General features: G+C 55.1%; 1 protein-coding gene across 1 annotated transcript; it reads left to right on the forward strand.

The window, feature by feature from the left end:
* The first annotated feature begins 1,016 nt into the window (after window positions 1–1,016).
* LOC120948182 (sushi, von Willebrand factor type A, EGF and pentraxin domain-containing protein 1) lies at window positions 1,017–24,680 on the forward strand. Its single transcript, XM_040364249.2, has 22 exons — window positions 1,017–1,482; window positions 11,794–11,876; window positions 12,095–12,116; window positions 12,234–12,315; window positions 12,459–13,892; window positions 13,962–14,164; window positions 14,254–14,635; window positions 14,725–14,885; window positions 14,959–15,161; window positions 15,361–15,854; window positions 15,942–16,192; window positions 16,284–20,642; window positions 20,729–20,894; window positions 20,978–21,223; window positions 21,293–22,354; window positions 22,418–22,779; window positions 22,854–23,317; window positions 23,399–23,552; window positions 23,632–23,830; window positions 23,897–24,102; window positions 24,201–24,329; window positions 24,410–24,680. The coding sequence occupies exons 1-22, from the start codon at window positions 1,476–1,478 to the stop codon at window positions 24,439–24,441; spliced, it is 10,701 nt and encodes a 3,566-aa protein (XP_040220183.2). The 5' UTR covers window positions 1,017–1,475; the 3' UTR covers window positions 24,442–24,680.
* The last annotated feature ends 384 nt before the right edge of the window (window positions 24,681–25,064 follow it).

Here is a 25,064-nt window from a genome sequence, read left to right on the forward strand (position 1 = left end):
TGCATGTGAGGAATCGACCACCAACTGGACCGCTCCATTCCCGGGGCTCCACACCTTGCGAAGGTATTTGGATCGGGTGAAACCACACGTACGAAAGGGAATGAATGGAAGAAAAAGAAGAAGAAGAAGGAAAAGAAAAACAATTCGTCCCATTCGGAGGCGGGCGGTGGAGAACAAAAAAAAAAGGGGACAAATATTTTTCACTGACTGACTGACTGTTTGATTCCGATAGCTCGAATTCCGAATTCCGAAAGAGCTGAACGCCCGCAGTATGCACGGTAAGGCGACGAACCCTTCGGGGCGATACGCGGACGGTGTCGTGGCGGTGCACGTGGGAAGCAAAACTGAGGTGCATGATGGGATGTGGTTGGCCGAGATCGGGAATCACTTAAGGGATGCGTTTCGTCCTGTAACTTGATCCTGCCATCCCAGGACCTGCTTATCGATTACGCCAAGGAAGCCCAAACATTCGACTTTTTCATGTCCCTTTTATCCTTCTCTGGTGGTGCAGGACTACCTGAGCGATACTCCTGCAGCGAACGTACGTGGTAACGAAACGACCAGAAACACACGCTTTAAGGGTGCGTTGGCTGTATGCGTGTGTGTATGTGTGTGTATGTGCACTGGGTTTGTTCCCTTTAGCGTGTCGCTCGGGACTCGCCCGCAACGCGTTGCTCAGGTGCGTTGCTGTACACCTGAGAGAGTAATATACCGTTTTCTTTCTCTCTCCGTGTTTCTTCGTCGTCTGCTTGCGTAGTGCAGGCCCCGCTCTCCCGTTTCGTAGCAAAGCAAACGGTGCTGCAGGTGGCTTTTAAGGTGTGTTCGGGGATCGGATCTAAGGGTCCCGGGGGCCCTCCCTCAGCTTCCCTACTTTCCACAGCCGCGCTGAGCCCAAAAACCCCGGCCAGCCAAAGCCAGCCAAGGCAAGAGAGCGCGAGAGCCGTCTAAAATTGAGAGAGAGCGCGCTCGCGTGTCTCAAGTGGTGGAAAGCCCGAGCGGGCAAGAAGAATTTCTTCCGAGGCCTCGGTCGACGGTCTTCAATACGTAGCAGACAGTGGAACCAGCAAGGTGTCCGCTTCGAGTAGTCCGACGCGCGTCTGTTTGCTGGGCGTTCATACGCTGAAGCAGTGGAGGAGGAAGAGGTGAGCGAGAGAGAGAGAGCGAGATAGGTAGCAGTGGCCACCGCTTCACCATCAGCATCCATACGGCTGTGGAAGTGAGCCTATGCGCGGGGCTGCCGTTGTGACCTGCCGCGCAGTGCAACAGAAGGAACCCGCTCGGTGCAATCTCTTGGTTGGAAAACAGTGTGTCTGAGTGTGCGTTTGTGTGTGTGTGTGTGTTAGTGGATTTTTTTTCGGAAGATATTAAAAGAAGAAAATCATCAGTGACCCCAGAGCAAGAAGTGTTGTGTGAACTAGTACACCCAAGAAGCGAGCGCGCGCGCCCTGTCCGCGCCAAGTTTTCCATGTTGTTTTATGCTAGGTTAGTTGACGTCCTGCAAGTTTGTCTTTGAGATTTTGTTTTTGTCCTTTTTTCCGCTCGGTATGCCTGGTTGGTAGCGTGGCAGTGTGTGTGTGTATCTGTTCTTCCCGTTGATTGTCGCTGTGTCCCCATTTCGCAGTTGGTGGTGGGGGGAGATACAGTCAAATCAAACGAAAATAAAACAACGTCAGTGAAAATCCACATCCCCAGCAGCCCAGTGTGTCGGGGATCTGTCGGGGTGCGGTTCGGTTGGTGGTGAGAGCGAACCCAAAGGGAAGGGGGGGGGAACTGTGTTGCTCACCCTTTCCAGCATCCCCTTTCTGTCCCTCTCCCCTTTTCTGCCCCACAACATACAGCCAGCAGTGCCCGCAAATCCCGTACCAAAAACCAGTAGTGAATGTGGATGTGAAATCGCAAACGAAGAACCGCGTACGAACGAACGAGAAAGAGAGGGAGAGAGCGAAAGATCAAAGGAGAGAGAAAGAGCGAGAGAGAGAGAGAAAAAACTGTGGACGTAGACAATTTCTAAGGTATTCATTTCACATTTCTCAGCGTCAGAGCCATCGCCATCGGGGTTGATGGTTGATCGTGAGGGGTGCAGGGTGCAGGGGATGAAGCACTATCACACAAACACAGCAAAGAGGAGGGAGAGAGAGAGAGAAGACGAAAAAATCGGGCACGGGGCTGCCAGCAAACGCACAGCATCTTGCACGGTGTTGGCGAAGCCCAAGATTCGAGAGCTTAAAAGCTTACGCTCGCGGGCTGCTGCTGCTGCTGCGGTGTTGGTGTTGGTGAGAGGATCTTAGCTTTTTCTTTCTTCAGCTCTCGATCGCACCGCCATCACACCAAACCCGCGTACCAGCGTTCCCAGCGTCCTACCCGCAGCCGGCCCCCTTAGCTCGCTTAAGAAGCGCGTCCGATCTCTCCCTTTGCCACCGCTGCTGCTACCGAGGCTGTGTTGGTGTGCTGCTGCTTTGCAGACAGCGGGAAGAAAAGGAAGCCAAGAAGCTTTCTTGATTTCTTGACGGGGCCTGCCTCTCGCTCGCACTCCCACGGAAACCTACGGGCGGGTTTTCTCGCTTACACTCCGGATCGGGTGCACGTATGTGTGTGTTTGTGTGGCTGGTTCGTCGCGCTGTTCGGGAGATGGGAAATGGCGGGCGGGCGAGGGAGGGAGGGCGGATTGCTGGGCCCGTTTGGTGGTAGAAAGGAATTTACAGTTTGTGAAATGTGCGCGTGGAACGGTGCGGGATAAGTTGGTTGACCCATTTTTTCGGAAAAATATTTGATGAGTTGGCTAATCGGCTACACACCAGCGCGCTCCACGGGGCTGGTGGGAGCCTGTGCACTTGTTTTGCCGCGTTGCGAAATTCAATCCGCATTGGGTTGTGATTTTGCTTTTTTTTATATGTATATTTTGTTTGGCAATTTGGTTATCTTGTTTTTAACATTAAAAAAACATAATTAAACATTATGAAATTAAGATAAATTTTTTTAAACAAACGAGATAAAATAGAGAAATTTCATCCTTTCATTTTTCCTTATGCGAAAGACAGTCGTCGACGCTACCTTCATTGATACGAAGTTGTCCACTTCGGCATAAAGCCCTTAAAGCAACTTAAAGCGAGAGAGAGAAGTAAGGAGTGGTAAATCAAATAAAAGCCTTTCTCGTTATTAATTAAAAAACATCAATCAGCTCTCACTGCATCATCATGTCGCATTTGTCACCAGAAGTAGTCAGCGACCGACCGACCACTTGGTACGACGCAATGGCCTCAGATAGGGGAACAGGAGGCTAGGAGGCGGGCTGGGGAGGCATATAAAAACCAACCCATTCCATTCATCCCTTCCCGTGCCGTTGAAGATGGCACCTGAGCGAGCCGCGGCACGGCGCACGGGAAAGCAATGATTACAAGTTTGTGAGGACTGTCACGGAAAGTGACGACGCTCGGGACCCGTTGGTTTCCCTTCAGGTTCAGGTTGAAAGCCATGGGAAAAAAACGGGGCGAAAGAGGGGTCCACACATACACACACACACTCACATTGGAATGCGCCACAGCGCATTCGTCACCTGGCCGGTCCTTCCCTTCGCTATGTCCCAATGTTCAATCTTCAAACCAGTCGGCACGGCTCGAGGTGTGTGTATGATCAATCGTGTCCCCCTGTCCTCTCCCCCCTCCCCCCGCGATTTGACCGCCCCGAGGGTGACGATGACTCCTTCAGAGTGTCAGCGGGACCTTTGCGGCCCCTGTCGCTCTCTCTCTCTCTCACACTCTCGATGAAACGATTGCTTCACCCCGATGAGCGGGGAGAAGTGGCCAGATTTTGCGTACTTGCGCGCGACCAGTTGGCACTTTGGTAAAGACAACAAACTACAAAACGCGTCAAGGGGGGAGGGAGCAGTAGAGAAAAAGGGTGGCACGGGCGCAGAAGAGACAGAGAGAGAGAGAGAGACGCGAAACGCTGCGCCGAACGATTGGAAAGTTTCGGTGTCGATGAGCTCTTGTCGTTCGTCGATGGTGACCCGACCGGGCGGGAAACATTGGCCGGGGAGAGGGCCGCATGCATGTGTGTGTGTGTGTGTGTCGGTATCGATTGGATGTTGATGATCGATGCCCAATGAAACCGACAGCAGCAGCAGCACCGCACAGTGCACAACCGAAAGTGAAGTGGTCGTCACAAAAAAGGCGCCCCCTAGGCATGGGGAGAGATAATAAAAGAAAAGCCTGGGACTGCATGCATTACATTACAAGGCACATTACACATTACGCTCGAAACATTAACCAACAAAAAAAGGAAGGAAGGTAAAAGATCACTCTCAATCTTTTGCTTGCTCAGTCGAAGGGAAAATCGATCGTTCCCGAAACGGCGAAATGGCAACGCGAATTGATTCTTTGCAGTTTCCCTTTATGCTTTTTTGATGGAGCTGGGGCTGGTCTTATTGTTTGCTTTAACTAACGAACACCGCAAAGCGGGAATGGAGAGTGCAAGTGTGTGTGTGTGGCTATTGGATTAGTTCCTTCCTGCTACTGCCTTTAATCCATCCACCCCAACCACGGCACGGTTGGACTAGATCGAATTTAAACACCGATCGGTTTCTCGCCTCAAAACCATCGCGCACAAACGATTGAAAGCAAAACCGTTTTGGCAAAAAAAAAGATAATAAACGGAAAAAACTGGACCACCAGGCCATCCCATGTAAGGCTGCAGGCACGCTGAATGTGTGTGTTTGTTTGCACGGAAGAATATTTATGCCATATGCAAAACCACTAACCAAAGCCTGATGCGGTGTGATGTGGTGAAATTTCCGTTCCTCCCCTAATGGAACGTTCTCGGTTTCACCACTAGCCGCGAAGGAGCCCGCGGGAGTGGTACGCCGAATTTGGCGCTGTGGTGAAATTGCACACACACGCACACACAGTGCTACAAAACAGGGACACACGTTGCGAAATATGGGTTTTGGATAGAAACGCTCCCGCGTTGGAGTGACACTCCACAGCAGGCGGTCGAGCGGGTCTTCCTTATCCTAATTTGGCTAACCGCTCGTAGCTTTTCAAGAATTTCCAACCCGGCCCCGAAAAGATTCACCCAATTTGGAGGTAACACAATGAGCGTTATGTTGTTGTTGCGATTTCTATTGTTTCCCCGTCGGTCGACGGGCTGTAGCCAAATTGGAATCGATGAATTGTGTCAAACGCAAACCACCGCTTGTCAAAATTCCAATTTCCCCCCAAATCACCTAGTTCGCACTGGAATTGGGGAACATTTTCCACCGCTCCCATGCGGTGGTTTGAAATGAGACGATGTTTTTTTGTTTTTCATTTTCATCTTGTTTTAAATTAAACACATAATTGCAAACCACAGTGTGGCGCTTGGTGCGCTTACGCCATCTGAAAAGCTTCGCCGCTTCGTCGGTTTCGTCGCTTGCAGTCGCCCGGTGACTTGCGCGCTGCGCCAACAAGCGACGAACCTCCCCTTCCAATTGGATTCGATTCGTTTTGTCATTCGCCGCAAACTTATGATTCATTTCGAATTGGTGAGGGTGAGAGCGAATGGGGAGGGTGGTGATGTGTCGATGGAAGTACAATTATGCGACCATGGTTCACGCTGGTTGGACCGTTTTTCCGCCCGACCGAATGGCGGGTGTTTTTGATACATTTTTCATCAACAATCTCGCCGTCCGCTGGGGGCAGTCTTTGAGATTTACCAGTGACTAGCTGACCAGCCAGCTGGCAGGGGGGAACGTGCGGGAGATTAATTTTCCTTTCGATTGGTCGCCGCGATTGGGTGGCGGTGTACATCAGTATTCCCGACGCACCACACGGGCTGGCGTGCGGTGGAAAGTTTCTGTTTGCTCGGTGCGTTTCTATTCACACAATAGACGCCCTATTGGGGAGCGCGCGCGCGGTTTCTTTTCGGGCAGGTTTCGGGCTTTTCGGGCGGGTGAAAATTGCAGTTTGGCAGGAGTACCGGCGTACCGGATGTCGGACGCTACTAAAACCCTTATGATGGTTATTAAGCATTCCGGAACCATACCTTTTCGCACGTACGGACACACAGCAAAAGCGGCGAGTCATTCATAAATCATCGTACAACCCTTGCTTTCTCTCCCGTTCCCGCTCTCGCTCTCTCTCCCTCGCACCTCAAACACAACCAAAACCTGTACCTTTTGGCAGGTAAAGTGATCGAGGGATCGAGGGATTCGATCACCAGTCAACACCTTCATCCGGTCCGGTGTTTCAACGGAGGGATTTTGAACACGCTATACCTGTGCAGGAATGTGGGCTAGAAAGCAAACCGGGATTGCACACACGAAACACACGTCACCCGGTTGAGTCACCTCACCTTCCAGCTCGTTGGACAGGGAGGAGAGCCTTGCGCAGGAATACGGAAGAGATGTACGATAATGATTTTTAATGTGCGTTTTTTTTTTCATTTCCCTTCTCGATCGCGCGCTCTCAGAACGGGTCGGCTTTGGGACATTACACGGCTGATCCGTTAGACGCAACGCTTCTTAACGGCAGATTCAAACGATCGTAGCGAGTGACGATAAGCACAAGGTGGATCTTCTGGCAGCTTTTGCTTTGCCAACCTCACCGTTAGGCCACCGTTCTTGTGTGTGTGTGTGTGTGTGTGTGTGTGTGTGTGTGTGTGTGTGTGTGTGTGTGTGTGTGCGTCTATCTCCGTCTGAATGCAACGTCATCGGAACGCAACGAACGGCTCAGCATCGGTTTGGATGCAGCGTGTAAGATCTTAAAACAAAGGCCAACCAACGCACGCATGGAGTGGTCGGTTCCAATTTTCGAAACTGCCTACTTCCCCCACAAACACACATAGTCGCAGAGCGATACACCAACTGTTTAAGGGTACGCAATTTGTTGCAAAATCGATCGGCAGTGTCGGCGAGGGCCCACACTGGTTCGATCGGTTCCACTCGAGAGTGAATGTTTTGTTGTTTCTACACACCAAGGCCATGCGAGATGCCAAGAAGTACCAGCACAATCATCTCGGGCTTAATGGCAGCAGCTCTACCAGCAGCAGTGGCAGCAATAGAACGAACCGTTCCGAGCCACACTGCCAGCTCGTCATCGAACGAAACGATGCCGGCGTGAATCGTGAATGTCTTGCCGCACCTTTTTCCCGTTTTTTTTTGCTTTGCTTTGCTGTCCTCAATGCGTCCATGTCGAAAGCGCATTCTTGTGCCCGTTGGACATACTTTTTACCATGTCGTTGGTTGGTTGTCGCTTTTGTGTGTATGTGTGTTCTGTTTCTCAGTTTCTGTTCTGCCACGGGACGGTAAGAATCAAGGTTAACGCGTTAATATCTAGACCCACGGGCTTTAGCTGCAGGGGTGTTCCGTGAGCAGCAGCACCACGGCAGGTTTTCCAGTCTACCTTGGGGGGGACACTTAATAACCTTCCAGAATCCGGTGGTGCGCGTTGGTAGTTCTTAATCTTCCAAAAAACGCATCCGTGTGGGGGGGGGGAGTGGTTTTTATTGATGCGGAAGGGGCAGTAGAATGCAGCCGCAATGCGGGCTGGGAAGGGGGGGGGGCTTCGAAAAAGGTCTGCGAGCTGAGTGCGAGATGCTAGCTGCAGAGACGGTCGCTAGGAGACGGCCGAGAATGACGATCGTTCAAGCGAACGATCGCGAGACCGTGTCGGCTCAAAGTAGACGAGCGAAGGGAGGTTTGAGCGGGAGGGGAAAAACAACACACACACACAAACAGACCGATAAAAAGAAATTAACCCAAACGGGGTGTGTGTGTGTATTGCTTCCATTCCAGTTTTAAGGTCCACCGGGAAAACGGTTTCAAAATAAAGGCATTTTTTTACAAGCGCATGCAACAACACACATGCTCCCGACTTTCAGGGAAATCGAACGTACACGTCATGGTGGAGAAGTCGGGAAAAACAAAAAAAGGAGGAAACTTCGAGGGGAGGGTGAGGCGAGAGCAGACAGGTTCTGTTTTTTTTAATGTTAAATAATACACGCACTGTAAACGGCGCTGTGCGCGCACACACAGCTGACAGAACCGTTGCCGTTGGTCTTGGTTTTCATGGCGCGGAAAATAGATCACGCGAGGAAAACGGCCCAACCCAAACGGCCCAAACTCCCCCCGGACGGATCGTACCGCGGTAGTAACCGGTTTGGTTGCACGAGCACACACACACACATACAAGGGGAGTTGTGTGTGCGGGCCACCACGTCACCACCGCGGCGAGATGTGGGCTGTGTTGCGGCAACTTCGCTTCGCAACACTAATTCCTTACACACACACACACACGTACGTGTGTAGTGTGGAGGGAGCTTTCTTCATCTTGTTCTCGTTTTGTGTGTTGCCCCTCTTTCTTTCTCGCTCGAGGGGAATAAAAATTAGATCACTTCAGCTAACCAGTGTTACCTTGGTTGGGCCCAGCGAAAAAGGTCCCACAGTCACGGTGAGTTCTGAATGTCTTCCGTTAGCACCTGTGTTGATACGCGTGCGCAAGGGAGACAGCTAGCGTCCGTTGGAGATAGAGAGGATAGAGCACCACTTCCGTGATCATGGAAGAAGGTTCTAGCTACCACTAATCGCACACAATGTGGTGAGCGGGCGCTTCCTGGCGGACATTGAAACAGCCTAGGTGTGCGCTCCACCCCAGCCACTCCCTCCGAGGCGGACGTTATCAATAACATTCTTCCGTAATTGTTCCCCGTTCCGACCGGCATCATTGAGGACCGGTTCCGGCGATACAATGAGCGGTGGGGCTTGTGCATAATTTACCACCGTTAGGAAGCTGGTGGTGGTGGTGGTTCTGTGACGAACAGGACAGAACAAAATGTGCCAAAGGATGACCCACAATTGCGGTGGATGTGGCTACGAAGAGGATATAGCGAGTAGGTGTATCTGCTTGCGTGCTGTAGCATGATCATTAGCACCGGAGCAGTATCTGCTGGATGTAGGGCGTAGGCATCGAGAGACTAAGATGTATCAGATGTCCTACAGACGCACACACACACACTGGGGCAGAAGATAATATTTAAAGCAATTATTTGCACTCTATGTATGTGCGTGTTGGAATGTTTCCATTATCGCTGATGAGTGTCTTCGATTAGTGTTGTGAGGCTTCCTACCAGGAATTATGGAGTAATGAGCGATCTTCATGGAGGATCATGCGGAGAGTGATGTTGTGATGCTCTAGTCAAAGTCAAATGCATGTATTACCTCGTTCCATTACAGAAGAGGTCAATCTTCAATATCCGACTTCAATACGGAAGATTTACACAAAAAATCATTGGGAATTAGCAATGCTCCTAATCGAAATCAATCAAAACCGCTTTATCGTAACACTTGCAAAGAGTTTCTCTCTCCACCGCCAGCAAAGGTTAGCTATATAGACGCCTACCCCACCCACCTCCCACCCATTTCATTATCTCCGGTAAGTGTTATCAATCAATGGCCAGTGCCGTGCCCGTGATACCCGCTCAATGTAACGCAAGACTTTCAAGGCTAGCCCCCAACCGAGCCCCATTGCCTCGATCGCCTTCAATCAAGATCAACCGCGCGCTAGTCAGTGAGGGAGCGCGTGGAACGAAAAGAAACATATGCCTACACAAGCCTGGCCCCGCATTGGGCATGTAAACAAATCGGCCACCGCGCCACCTGGCCCTGGTTGGCCGCAAAGATCGAGCGCGAGCGAGGTGGCGAACGAACGAAGTGTTGTTTTTCCGTGCGGAAGGAAAGTGTGCCTTTTCCACGCAGCCAGGCAGGCAGGCGTCAGCAATGAGTCCAAACCCTCTCCCCCCTCCTCTATCTCCTCCTCCACCTCCACCATCGAACCAGTGAAATGCAGCGAGATAGTAGGCGAGCGCTGTCAGTGATCCAATTTGCTTTATGATTGCATTACATCGATCCGTTGCTGCGGATTGGATTGCGGGATTGGATTGAGGTCCAGATGCAAAACCGAAATGAAGGCCAAAAAGAAAGCGCAGGAAGGAAATGTGAGCAATGTGTGTTGGAGGAGGGGTGGGGGGGGGGTTATTTTACCGCTCCCTCTTCCTCCCCTGTTTGTAGGACTGACCAACATAAGCGCCTCCGCCCGCTCTTCTTGGTTGGAAGCGAACTGAAACGGCCTCAAACACTCAGACAGACATATGAAGACACTGGGCGTGAAGATAGCATGTTATCGGAGTGCCAGTGCCCCACACACACACACTCGCTGGCGTAGATGTGTGTTTAGCAGCAAAACGCTCCCCCGGCACGTCGGCAATGTCGGCTGAATGGCCTAGTGGGCGAACCTTCTCGCTCGGTTGCTTAGCTGGCAAACAAAACCCGCTTCGGCAGGGCAGGTTTAACCCAAAGCCTTGGTTGGTCACTCATGGGAAAAGTTTATAGCGACCCGCGAGAAAGACAATAAATCTGCCCGGCTGGGCCACCAATTCCACCCCTATACGGCGGGAGGAAGCGTTGCGTTAGGTAAGCGATGTGGCCGCACAGTTTATTGTGATCTATGAGCCTGGCTGGGCGCCATATTTTGCTATGCTTCTTTATTTTTTTTAAAGAAATACAGCACCGGGAGCTGTTTTTGTGGAGCTTCTTCTCACCACCAGCAGAGCAAGCGGTTTTTGATTTGCAATCCCGCACAATGGTTGATTTCGGTGCATCAGCTGAACGGTTTTGGGGCCACCACTAATTAACCTGGTAAATTAACGCTCTTGGCCAAGGGGCCTAAAGTTAACGCCACAAAAAAAACCGGGTGACCGCCAACTCTCGATGGCCTTTGGCACACAATTTGCCATTATTCGATGGGGCAAAATATTGTCACGATTTGGCTTGGTTTTGGGAGAAAGTTTTGGAATGTCCACTCCCTCCTCCCGCGGCACAGCAGAAGCAATGTGATCCTTTCTCTCTCCTCCTTTATCTCTCTCTCTCTCATTCTTTCTATATATTTCTGCAACACAATCATCGCCCCGCAACAAGTATTTGACCCACAAAAAACAGACACACAATTCCGTGGGATGGAAATGTGTTGTCGGGACGGGTCCACAACCGTTAAGCTTGGACGCCATTATGGCAGCAAAAAAAAAGCAAAAAAAAACATACAACCATGGCGTGACACAATTATGATCAATGGCTTCGCGTTTTGCGTTCTTGGCCGCAGCTTTTTAGCACCATCGACGCTGGTTGGACGGGAAAACGGGGCACGGGGCAAGACACACATCAAAAACGCCTCCTCCGTACGCAAAAGGCGGCAGCAAGTGTGTGCCTGTTCGGTTACGGGCCGGCGGTAGTACGTCATCGCCAGCCACACCGCAACGGTTCACTAACCTCAAACAGTGACACGCGCTGCGCTTCGTGCGGGTAAACGGTTCCTCAGCCGTCCTTTCCCTTCGCTTTCCGCACTCATATCGCGCTTAATCGTGTGCTTAATTTGGCAATCAAATACCGAAAAGCCAAACAATCAAACGGACGTTGGCATCCGCAGTATCTTCCTTACCAGTAGCAGTAGCGCCAAATCGTTCCAATAATGTAAAGCAAACTCTGTTCGTCACCTTTCCGTTCCGTCTTCAAGCGCATCGACATACCACTTGAAACTTCGGGCGTACGATCGTTAACCCGCAAGCGAGAAAGATACACGGGCCCCGTTAGCTTTTCGCGACTCGCATGGAATAAATTACTGTCGCAACTGCCTGCCTGTGTTCTACCTTTGCCACGCTACCTGCCACAACCACCACCGCCGGTCTCCACTAACCCAGTCAACCCAGTCAACGGCCCAAGACCCTAATTCCGATGCGTTCTTTTCCCTTCCTTCCACTTTCGACAGTCAGAAACTACAAACATGTACACGTTCCCCAAATGCTGGCCCCTGCTGCTGATAGTTGCCGCCGCCGTAACGGGAACATCCGCTGAGGTAAGCCATCCCCGGGAGAGGCTCTAGCCACTCTGGGACAACACGCGCGTAGTGGTTTGTCGCGTGGTTTGTGATAAACCTTTCTACCACTCGACTTCCTCGCATCGGGTTCGTTGTCTTGACACCTTCATTTGCATATTTTTCATGCGCTGTGTGATGCCGTTTTGCCCCTTATCAACGCTGCTGCCGCTGGTGGAAACGCCGTGAAACAACAACAGGATGTACTCACCTGCCCAAATGGTAAGCAGTCGCGGGGTCGAAACGGGTCGTGCCGTGGGCGGACCCTTTTGCCGCCTTAGTCCCTGGAATGGAAAGAAGGGAAGAAGAATTAACATTTCCTTTCCGTTCTGCACGCAGGTTGGAAGCTACGGGGCCTACACTGCTACAAGTACTTTAACGTGAAACACTCGTGGGAAAAGTCGGCCACACTGTGCAAAAGGTAGGTTAAAATGGTGTTTAGTGGCGCCCCGTTTGTACCAGATCCCCGTTTTTTTTTTTGCGAAAATCTCGGCTCAATGCTTCTTTTCCCCTTTTGCGTGATCACCCGCTGCCCCCCCCCCCCCCCCCCCCCCCCCCTACCAGGTATGGTTCCGAGCTGGTGACGGTCGATTCGTACGATGAGAACAACGCGACGTACAGCATCGCGACCGGCAGCGAGTACCGGACGCGCAACAACGTCAAGTACTGGCTCGGCTTCGCCTCGCTGGACGATCTGCGGACGAACACGCTCGAGTCGACGTCGGGCGACCTGTTCTCGCAGTACTCCGGCTTCTGGGCGATCAGCGAGCCGAACCCGCTGGCCGGCGAGTGCGTGGCGGCCAACCTGGGCCCGACCGAGCAGAGCTGGGAGCTGCGCTCGTGCGAAACGCTGCTGCCGTTCATGTGCAAGGCGCGCGCCTGCCCGCAGCAGTCGTTCCACTGCTCGAACGGGGCCTGCATCAACCAGGCGTACAAGTGCGACGGCAACGATGACTGTGGCGACGGTAGCGACGAGCTGGACTGTAGCGCCAGCTGCAACATCTACATGGCGTCGGGCGGCGATGTGATCGAGTCGCCCAACTTCCCGCAGAAGTACAGCTCGCTGCGCTCGTGCAAGTGGACGCTGGAGGGCCCGCAGGGCAGCAACATCATACTGCAGTTCCAGGAGTTCGACACGGAGAAGAACTTCGACACGGTGCAGATACTGGTGGGCAGCCGGACGGAGGATACGGCCGTGTCGCTCGCGACCCTGTCCGGGAAGGGGGACGTGCCGAGCAGGACGTTCATTACCGCGTCCAACTTCATGATCGTCAAGTTCACGTCGGACGGCAGCGTGGAGAAGAAGGGCTTCCGGGCGACGTGGAAAACGGAGCCGCAAACGTGCGGCGGCGTGCTGCAGGCGAGCAAGCAGGAACAGTACCTGAAGAGTCCGGGCTTCCCGCAGGCGTACCCGGGCGGGATTGAGTGTTTGTACGTGATTAGCGCGCGGAAGGGCTACACCGTTTCGCTGGACGTGCAGGAGCTCGATCTGAACGCGGACAGTGACTTCCTGCTGATACGCGACGGGGAGAGCGCGCACGATAAGCCGATCGCCAAGCTGACCGGTACGCTCGACTCAAAGCCGAGCCGGGTTATCATTTCCACCGGGAACAGGCTGTACCTGTACTTCAGCACGTCGCTGGCCCAGCCGGCCAAGGGCTTCAGCATACGGTACGTGGAGGGCTGTACGGCGGTGGTGAACGCGGCCAACGGTACGGTCGCCTCGCCCGCCTACAATCTGGCCCCGTACCCGAACAACCAGGAGTGCTACTTCGTGATCAAGAACCCGTCCGGCAAGCCGCTGTCGATGCGGTTCGTCGACTTTGACGTGCATCGGTCGGATCTGGTGCAGGTGTTCGATGGCCCATCGACGTCCGGGGTGCGTCTGCACGCGGGCAACGGCTTTACCGATAGCAACGCACCGAAGATCACGCTGACCGCTTCCTCCGGGAAGATGCTGCTCAAGTTCATTACCGATGCGCTCTACAACGGCAAAGGGTAAGTGTTTAGGAGTTAAAGCCGAATTTTTCTGAAGATCTTATTCCTTACCTTCCTCCAATGGATTAGCTGGTCGGCGGAGTTCTCAGCGGACTGTCCCGAGCTGAAGCCGGGCATTGGGGCGATCGCTAGCAGTCGCGATACCGCGTTCGGCACGGTGATCAACTTTACCTGCCCCGTCGGGCAGGAGTTTGCGACGGGCAAGAACCGCATCACGACCGTCTGCCAGAACGGTGGCAACTGGAGCATCAGCTACATCCCCGACTGTCAAGGTAAGCGATTGCAGGTCCGAGGTTCGAACGATCTTTGTTTATCTTAAACTTTGCTCCTCTTTCTCAACAAAAAAAACCCCAAACCACAGAGGTTTACTGTGGACCGGTGCCTCAGATCGACAACGGCTTTTCGTTCAAGACGACCAACGTTACGTACCGAGGCATTGCCACCTACCAGTGTTATGCCGGCTTTGCTTTTGGATCCGGTTTGGCGACGGAAACCATCTCCTGCCTGGCGGACGGTACCTGGGAAAGGCAGCCAGCCTGTATGGCGTCCCAGTGCCCCCCACTGCCGGAGGTCTCGCACGCTAACGTGACGGTGCTGAATGGAGGTGGTCGCAGCTACGGTACGATCATCAGCTACGAATGCATTCCCGGGTACGTGCGGACGGGCCGCCCGATACTGATCTGCATGTCCAATGGGCAGTGGAGCAGCCCCGTGCCAAGCTGTTCGCGCAAGCAGTGCTACAAGTAGGTGTTCCCTTTCGAGTTTCTATAAACGCCCCTGCAAAACGCAATGTTTGGGTTCTAATTTGGGAACGTGTGACCTTCCTCTACAGGATCCCGGAGGTACAGAACGGCTACGTGGTGGACAAGACGCGCGAGTACTACTACGGCGATGAGGCACGCGTCCAGTGCTACAAGGGCTACCGTTTGATTGGCTCGCACACTGTCAAGTGCAACGAGCAGCAAGACTTCTCTAATGTTCCGGTCTGTGAAGGTAGGAGGTCCGACAGGTGGGCGAGCGACCGCGATGCCCCGATGCTAATTGCCACTTTCTTTCCCCCGTTCAGATATTGATGAATGTCAAACGTCACAGTGTGATGCGTCCTCGACCGAGTGTATGAATGCGGCCGGTTCGTTCCATTGCAAGTGTAAGACGGGTTACACCTCGTCCATGGAATGCCGACCGGTGGTCGATCTGGGCCTCTCGAACGGTGGTATATCGGACGACAGCGTAACGGTCTCGTCGACTGCGGCGGGCTTCGAAAAAGGCGTAAGTACCGCGTCACCTTTCACCGCGTCCACTCTTGGCATTGAACTTTACGCAGTGCGCCTCTTGATGGTGTGCCTTGCCTTTCACTTTACTCCGGGAGTTACGTGGGCTTAACCCCTTTCTTAGCAACAGAAACCGGAATTTTGCATTACACCCTGCCGTGAAACTAAAAGACCTCCTCATTCCTGTTTCTCTTCAGATGATACGCCTCAACTCGGTCGGTTGGTGCGGCGCGGGCAAGGAGCGTGGCTCGAACTGGGTAATCATCGACCTGAAGGCGCCGACCATCGTGCGCGGCTTCCGCACGATGTCGGTGCAGCGCATGGACGGCTCGCTGGCGTTCACGTCCGCCATACGGCTCGAGTACTCGGACGACCTGTCCGACGTGTTCAAGGACTACGCCAACCCGGACGGTACCGCGGTCGAGTTCCGCATACTGGAGCCGACGCTCTCGATACTGAACCTGCCGATGCCGATCGAGGCGCGGTACATCAAGTTCAAGATACAGGACTTTGTCGTCGCGCCGTGCATCAAGCTGGAGCTGATGGGCTGCACCCGGCTGGACTGTTTGGATGTGAACGAGTGCGCGAAGGACAACGGTGGCTGCAACCAGAAGTGCGTCAACTCGCCCGGCTCGTACAAGTGTGCGTGCAACTTCGGGTACGAGCTGTTCCGCCAGAACGGAACCGAAGGGTAGGTGTCTCGTGGCGGCAGTGATTGTGGCTGTCGTTGTCCAAACATGGGGAAACCTGACGCTTGCTTTTTTGCGTTCACTTGCAGATTCTTCATCGAACGGCACGAGACGGGCGAGCTGGATGGGGATGTGTACCAGCGGAACAAGACGTGCGTGCGCAAGATGTGCCCGGCCCTGTCCGATCCGGAGAATGGCAAGCTGCTGAGCAGCGAGATCCAGCACCACTTCGGTGACGTGGTGCGGTTCCACTGCAACTTTGGCTACGTGCTGTCGGGCAGCTCGTCGCTCGCGTGCATGTCGAACGGCAACTGGAACGCCTCCATGCCCAAGTGTTTGAGTAAGTGGGGGGGCTGCTGCATGGGCATCGGGATGAATTGAACTCCGTTCAATGACACTGACCTTGAACTGCTCCGCTTACCATCCCGCAGGTGCCAAGTGTGTCTCGCTGCCGGACGACGAAAAGGAAGGCCTGTTCGTGAAGCGGGGCGATCAGAACGATATTCTGGTGCCGTTCAACGAGAACGTCACGCTGGAGTGCACGACCGCGGGCAAGCAGATCGGCAAGACGGCCATCTCCACCTTCCGGCAGTGCGTGTTTGATCCGCAGCCGGGCTATCCGGACTACTGGCTGTCGGGTGTGCTGCCGACCTGTTCGCGGGCCGACTGTGGCGTGCCGATGCCGACCGCCGGTGCCGAGTACGGCCAGTACGCGGACACCAAGTACATGAGCTCGTTCTTCTTCGGCTGTCAGAACACGTTCAAGCTGGCGGGCCAGACGACCATGAACGACAATGTGGTGCGTTGCCAGGCGAACGGTGTGTGGGACTTTGGTGATCTGCGCTGCGAAGGGCCGGTGTGTGTCGATCCGGGCCGTCCGAACGATGGGTTCCAGGTGGCGAACAGCTACGAGCAGAGCTCGGAGGTACTGTTTGGATGTTCGCGTGCCGGGTACATTCTGATCAACCCACGGCCGATCACGTGCGTGAAGCAGCCGGAGTGCAAAACGATCAAACCGATCGGCATCTCGTCTGGGCTGATCCCGGACAGTGCGATCAATGCGACCTCGGAGCGCCCGAACTACGAGGCGAAGAATGTGCGGCTCAACTCCGTCACGGGCTGGTGCGGCAAGCAGGAAACGTTCACGTACGTCAGCGTCGATCTCGGCAAGGTGTACCGCGTGAAGGCGCTGCTGGTGAAGGGTGTCGTGACGAACGATATCGTAGGCCGGCCGACCGAGATCCGCTTCTTCTACAAGCAGTCGGAGAAGGAGGACTACGTGGTGTACTTCCCGAACTTTAACCTGACCAAGCGCGACCCGGGCAACTACGGCGAGCTGGCGATGATTACGCTGCCGAAGTACGTGCAGGCTCGCTTCGTCATACTCGGCATCGTGAGCTACATGGACAACCCGTGCCTGAAGTTCGAGCTGATGGGATGCGAGGAACCGACGGCTGATCCGCTGCTCGGCTACGACTACGGCTACTCGCCGTGCGTCGACAACGAGCCGCCAATCTTCCAGAACTGCCCGCAGCAACCCATACTGGTGAAGCGCGGACCGAACGGCGAAGTACTGCCCCTGAACTTTACCGAACCGACCGCGCTGGACAACTCTGGGTCGATCGCACGGCTCGAGGTGAAGCCACCGCACTTCAAAACGACCAGCTACGTGCTGGAGAACACGGTCGTCAAGTACATCGCGTACGACTACGACGGCAACGTGGCGATCTGCGAGATCAACATCACCGTGCCGGACATTACGCCGCCGCTGCTCGACTGCCCCCAGAGCTTCGTGATCGAGCTGGGCGAAAAGCAGGCCAACTATTACGTCAACTTTAACGACACGATCAAGCGCGTGAAAGCGTCGGACAGCTCCGGGGACGTGCGGATCGAGTACGTGCCCGAGTCGGCCTCGATCCCGCTCGGCGGCTTCCGCAACGTGACCGTCGTGGCGACGGACAAGTTCAACAACAAGGCGACCTGCAACTTCCAGGTGTCGGTGCAGCCGACGCAGTGCGTCGACTGGGACCTGCAGGCACCGGGCAATGGGGAGATCAAGTGCACCGCGCAGGAGTCGGGCGGCGTTGAGTGTGAGGCGACGTGCAATGCGGGCTTCCGCTTTACGGATGCGGACAAGAAGAAGGTGTTTACCTGCCGGAAGGGACGCTTCTGGAAGCCATCGTCCGTGGTGCCGGACTGTGTGTCGGAGAACACGCAGCGGGCGGACTATCAGGTGGTGGCGACCACCACGTACCGGGCGAACGGTGTCGTGTCGGAACAGTGCCTGCCGCAGTACCAGGAGCAGACGGCGAAACACTTTGCCAGCCTGAGCAGCGTGCTGTCGCAGCGCTGTTCGGCCGTGTACGTCAACATGAACGTGACGATCCTGCGGTCCGTGCCGCGCCTGCTGGAGGAGAACGTGGTGCAGATGGACTTTATACTGCTGATCGATCCGGCGGTGAAGCAACCGCAGCTGTACGATCTGTGCGGCTCCACGCTGAATCTGATCTTCGATCTGAGCGTCCCGTACGCGAGTGCCGCGATCGAGCCGCTGTCGAACGTGAAGTCGATCGGGAATGAGTGCCCACCGCTGCGTGCACTCAAGAGTGCGATCTCGCGCGGTTTCACCTGTGGCGTCGGGGAGGTACTGAACATGGACACGAACGACGTGCCGCGCTGTCTGCACTGTCCGGCGGGTACGTACGCGGGCGAAAACCAGAAAACATGCTCGCCCTGCTCCAAGGGATTCTATCAGCATCGCGAACGACAAGGGTCGTGCCTGAAGTGTCCGGTCGGCACCTACACGAAGGAGGACGGTTCGAAGGCGGTACAGGACTGTGTGCCCATCTGCGGCTACGGTACGTACTCACCGACCGGTCTAGTGCCGTGTCTCGAGTGTCCGCGCAATTCCTTCTCGGCGATGCCGCCGCTCGGTGGGTTCCGCGACTGCCAGGCTTGCCCGAGCGGTACCTTCACCTACCAGCCGGCGGCACAGAGCGAATCGGACTGCCGGCGCAAGTGCGCGGCCGGTACGTACTCCCACACCGGGCTGGCACCGTGCACGCCCTGCCCGAAGAACTACTACCAGAAGTCGGAGGGCGCGACGAGCTGCAGCGAGTGTCCGTCGGGCCGCCGCACGGATACGGTCGGTTCGGTAACGGCCGACGACTGCAAACCGATCACGTGCAATGAAAACTCCTGCCAGCACGGTGGGCTGTGCGTTCCGCTCGGTCACGACATCCACTGCTTCTGCCCGGCCGGGTTCTCTGGCACGCGGTGCGAAATTGACATCGACGAATGTGCGTCGCAGCCGTGCTACAACGGGGGTACATGCAAGGACTTACCGCAGGGGTACGAGTGTCGCTGTGCGCGCGGCTACTCCGGCATCAACTGTCAGGAGGCGAAGAGCGACTGCGATGCGGATCCGTGCCCGGCACGGGCGATGTGCAAGGACGAGCCCGGGTTCGGCAACTACACGTGCATGTGCCGCAGCGGCTACACCGGCGACAACTGTGACGTCACGATCGATCCGTGCACGGCCGGGGAGAACCCGTGCGGCAACGGGGCGACCTGCGTGGCGCTGCAGCAGGGCCGCTTCCGCTGCGAGTGTACCGCCGGCTGGGAGGGACACCTGTGCAGCATCAACACGGACGACTGTGCGGAGAAACCCTGCCTGCTCGGTGCGAACTGTACGGATTTGGTGAACGATTTCAGCTGCTCCTGTCCGCCCGGGTTCACCGGCAAGCGGTGCCAGGAGAAGATTAACCTCTGCCTGTCCGAGCCGTGCAATCACGGCATGTGCGTCGATCGGTACTTCTACCACGAGTGTGTCTGTGCGCCGGGCTGGGAGGGAGCGGCCTGCGACGTCAATGTGGACGAGTGCGAGAGCGCACCGTGCGAGAACGGTGGCGTCTGTACGGATCTGATCAACGACTACCAGTGCAGCTGTGCGGACGGGTACACGGGCAAGAACTGTCAGCACACGGTGGACGACTGTGAGAGTGCACCGTGCCAGAACGGCGGTACGTGTGTGGATCGGCTCGACGGGTTCGCGTGCATGTGCCGACCGGGGTACGTCGGTGTGCAGTGCGAAACCGACCGGAATGAGTGTCTGAGCGATCCGTGCAGCCCGATCGGGACGGAGAAGTGTGTGGATCGGGAGAACGCGTTCGAGTGTGCGTGCCGGCAGGGCTTCGAGGGCAAGCTGTGCGAGAGCGACATCGACGACTGTGAGTACGCGCCGTGCCAGAACGGAGGGACGTGTTTGGATCGGGTCGGTGGCTTTGAGTGCCAGTGCCCGGCGGGCTGGACGGGCGAGCGGTGCAACGTGCAGGTGACGGCGTGCGACGTCGAGCGGCCGTGCAAGAACGATGCGGAGTGCATCGACCTGTTCGAGGACTTTTTCTGCGTGTGTCCGAGCGGCACCGATGGGAAGAAGTGTGAGACGGCGCCGGATCGGTGTATTGGGCAGCCGTGTATGCACGAGGGCCAGTGTAAGGATTATGGCTCCGGGCTGAACTGTTCGTGCTCGAGCGATTTCACCGGCGTTGGGTGTCAGTATGAGTTTGATGCGTGCGAGGCCGGCACCTGCCAGAATGGGGCGACGTGTGTCGATCGGGGCAGCGGCTACCAGTGCATCTGTCCGCCGGGCTACACGGGGAAGAACTGTGAGCACGATCAGGTGGACTGTAAGGACAATTCCTGCCCACCCGGTGCCGTTTGCATCGATCTGAACAATGACTTCTACTGCCAGTGTCCGTTCAACCTGACCGGGGACGATTGTCGCAAATGTAAGTGCACGTTGTGGAGGGAGCAGTGTCTTTATTTCGCTTACCTTGTACTAATCTCGTTCCGTTCGTTCTGAATCTTCCAACAGCGGTCCAGATTGACTACGATCTGTACTTCAGCGATCCGTACCATTCGTCCGCGTCGCAGGTCGTACCGTTCTACACGACCGCACCGGACAGCTTGACGCTCGCGATGTGGGTCCAGTTCGCCCAGAAGGACGACACCGGCATCTTCATCACGCTCTACTCGGCCAAGTACGTACAGGGTGTGGGAGAGGGCATCTCTATAGACCGACAGGCTTAACAACCGGCTCTTCCTATTGCTTTTTCCACTCCAGCGCACCGAACGTGATCACCAAGCGCAGGACGATGCTGCAGGCCCATTCGAGCGGAGTGCAGGTTTCGTTCTTCGACGATCTGCAGGACGTGTTCCTGCCGTTCAAGGAGTACAGCACGATTAATGACGGCCAGTGGCACCATATTGCCGTCGTGTGGAACGGCAAAACCGGACAGCTGATGCTCATCACGGAGGGCTTCATCGCCAGCAAGGCAGAGTACGGTGTGAACCGAGTGCTGCCCAAGTAGTAAGTCTCAGAGCGAGGAGTTCCTTAAAAGCAGCATCATTCTAATGACACGTCTCACTTCCGTCTTAGCTGCTGGCCCGTACTCGGCGCACCGCTGATGGATGGCAACCGGAAGGAAGCGTACAGCGATCTCGGCTTCCAGGGCAAGCTGACGAAGGTGCAGATCTGGAGCCGGGCGCTGGACGTGACGAACGAGATTCAGAAGCAGGTGCGCGACTGTCGCAGCGAGCCGGTACTGTACAAAAACCTCATCCTGAACTGGGCCGGCTACGAACAAACGCTCGGCGGTGTGCAGCGCTCCGTCCCGTCCACCTGCGGCCAGAAGAAGTGCAAACCGGGCTACGCCGGGGCCAACTGTCAGCAGCTGCAGGTCGACCGGGAGCCGCCGCAGGTCGAGTACTGTCCGGCCGATCTGTGGATCGTGGCCAAGAACGGCTCGACGGTGGTGAACTGGGAGGAGCCCCGGTTTGCCGACAACATTGGCATTTCCAAGATCGTCGAGCGGAACGGGCACCGGTCGGGCGAGACGCTGCTGTGGGGCATCTACGACGTGATGTATCTGGCGTACGATGCGGCCGGCAATACGGCCGCCTGCGCGTTCAGGGTGACGATCGTGGCCGAGTTCTGTCCGGCGCTGGCCGATCCGCTCGGCGGCACGCAAAGCTGCAAGGATTGGGGCGCGGGCGGCCAGTTCAAGGTGTGCGAGATTGCGTGCAATCCGGGCATGAAGTTCTCGCAGGTGGTGCCACGGTTCTACACGTGCGGCTCGGAGGGCTTCTGGCGCCCGACCGCCCACCCGACCGTGCCGCTGGTGTACCCGTCCTGCTCGCCGACCAAGCCGGCCCAGCGGTTGATCCGCATCCAGATGCAGTTCCCGTCGGACGTGCTGTGCAACGAGGCGGGGCAGGGTGTGCTGCGGCAGCGCATCAAGAATGCGATCAACGCGCTGAACCGCGACTGGAACCTGTGCTCGTACTCGATGGAGGGTTCGCGCGAGTGTCGCAACGTGGAGATCGATGTGCGCTGCGACCGGAACCGCCATCCGAACATTGTCAAGCGCCAGACGGTGCTGCAGATCTCGCCGAATCCGGAGAGTGCGTACGCGATCAATGCAACGATTCCGATCAAGAGGTAAGAGAGAGTAATGGGGAGATTGTGTTCCGCGATGACTTACTTTTTCCCACTTTTTCCCAGTGAGATTGTGAGCAACTCGAACGGTCAGCGGCTGAACACGCTCAACCTGCTGGAGAAGCTCATCCTGGAGGACAACCAGTTTGCGGTGCAGGACATTCTGCCGAACACGTTCGGCGATGCGTCCTCGCTCAATCTCGTCACCGAGTACGCCTGCCCGCAGGGCCAGGTGGTGGTCGAGCCGGACTGTGTGCCGTGCGCGGTCGGCACGTTCTACAACGTGTCGAGCAAGACGTGCCTGCCCTGCCCGGAGGGTTCGTACCAGCCGGAGATTGGCCAGCTGCAGTGCAAGAGCTGCCCGAAGATTGCGGGCCGGCCCGGCGTGACGGCGCTGGTTGGTGCCCGATCGGCCGTCGAGTGCAAGGGTAAGTTGTTTGCGCGTCCACATCCAATATTCGTGCAGTGCCCTGGATTAACGTTCGCTTTCCATTCCTTCCAGAACGATGTGCCGCCGGTAAGTATCTCGACTCGGTTACCGGACTGTGCCAACCGTGCGGCTACGGCTACTACCAGCCGAGCGAGGGTTCGTTCTCGTGCGAGATCTGCGGCCTGGGACAGACGACCCGTACGGCGGAGGCGACGAGCAAGAGCGAGTGCCGGGACGAGTGCAGCTCCGGCATGCAGCTCGGGCTGGAGGGCAAGTGTGAGCCGTGCCCGCGCGGCACCTACCGCAAGCAGGGCGTCCAGTCGTCCTGTCTGCCGTGCCCGAACGGGCGCACGACCGCCAAGCTCGGCTCGTCCAACGTGGAGGAGTGCTCGCTGCCGATCTGCTCGCCCGGCACCTACCTGAACGGTACGCTGAACGTGTGCGTCGAGTGCCGCAAGGGCTTCTACCAGTCGGAGTACCAGCAGACGTCCTGCATTCCGTGTCCGCCGAACCACACCACCCGCAGCACGGCAGCGGTAAGGCTCGGGGGCTGCAGCTCCTGCAAGAAGGGAATAGGGATGAAACAGGAAATGAAAACAAATTTTTGTCGCTTTCAGAACAACAAAAACGAATGCATCAACCCGTGCGAGGACGTGTCGGACGGTTCGCCGCGCTGCGACCCGAACGCGTTCTGCATACTGATACCGGAAACGTCCGACTTCAAGTGTGAGTGTAAACCAGGCTTCAACGGTACCGGCATGGAGTGTTCGGGTAAGTGTGCATTGCGGGTGCATTGCCAAGCGATGTCAAGATGCTAATGATCGATCCCCTCGTTTGGCCCTGCTTACAGATATGTGCAACGGTTTCTGCGAGAACGCGGGCCACTGCGTGAAGGATGCGAAGGGCATGCCGTCCTGCCGCTGCAAGGGATCGTTCACCGGCACCAAGTGTACCGAGCGGTCCGAGTTTGCCTACATTGCCGGTGGCGTTGCCGCTACCGTCATCTTCATCATACTCATCGTACTACTGATCTGGATGATTTGTGCGCGGTAAGTGTGGTGCGACGGCGGCACTGGGGGGCAGGTGTTAAATTTGTTCTCCTCTCGCTTCCACAGAGCCAATCGCAAACGGGATCCAAAGAAGATCATCTCACCAGCTGCGGACCAGACCGGGTCGCAGGTTAACTTCTACTACGGAGCGCACACGCCATATGCCGAAAGTATTGCGCCATCGCATCACAGCACGTACGCACACTATTACGACGACGAGGAGGACGGTTGGGAGATGCCCAACTTCTACAATGAAACGTATCTTAAAGATGGTACGTAGCTGGTGCATTTACCTGTTTCTCTCCATCGATCTCTGGCTAACTTTATGGCTTTTTTTCTTATATCTTTCTCTCCCTCTCCCACACTCCAGATCAATTCATCGGTGTTCAAGGTGCCAACGGAAAGCTTAATTCGTTGGCTCGATCAAATGCATCGTTGTACGGTACCAAGGACGATCTGTACGATCGGCTAAAACGTCACGCTTATACCGGTAAAAAAGGTAAGCTGTTGCTATATGAGTCTTTTATTGTGGTATCCAGCTGAAGCATCTAATCTGGAACTTTGCTCTCTTCCTTCCAGACAAAAGTGACACGGACAGTGAGGAGCATTAGGCACCGTTGTTAAGTTAAGTATTAGCTCATATTAAAATCCCTTCGAAATACTCTTGTATAGAACAAAAACAACACACAAACACACACACAATTACACATATTAAGTAAAAACCCAGTCGAACGAGGAACAGGGCGAGAAGGAGACGAGGACGGTGGAGAAGAAGAATACACAATACACGCGAGAACAACAACCTTTTCATTGAATAAATTGTATGTTTTAAATTACGACTTTTAATTAATAGCTGGTTGTCCGGTGTTTATTGCATTTTATTCTACAATATCCGAAAATTTCATACGAAAACATATTTTTGTCTCCTCGGGGCCAAATATAATGTTGGATAAAAAATGGTAAATTTGAGAACAGCAGCTCCAGAGGCGTATGAAGGTGAAAGCCCTAATTGCAGCACGATTGGTCGTACATTGAACTGAAGAGAAAGTAGCACGTGTGAGCAAAGAAGTTTGAGCAAAGCTTACTTTCGCATGTTGCCACGTAAAGAGCTTTGAAACGATTCGAACCAGAAAGCAAGCACATGTTCAGTAGCTCAGTTTTATTCGAATTGCACTTTGAGCTACTTAGGGTATGGGTAGCAAAATGAAGTTCGATTGATTTTGTTTTGTTTATT

Source organism: Anopheles coluzzii, chromosome 2, assembly GCF_943734685.1.
Source record: "Anopheles coluzzii chromosome 2, AcolN3, whole genome shotgun sequence".
NCBI classification, from domain to species: domain Eukaryota; kingdom Metazoa; phylum Arthropoda; class Insecta; order Diptera; family Culicidae; genus Anopheles; species Anopheles coluzzii.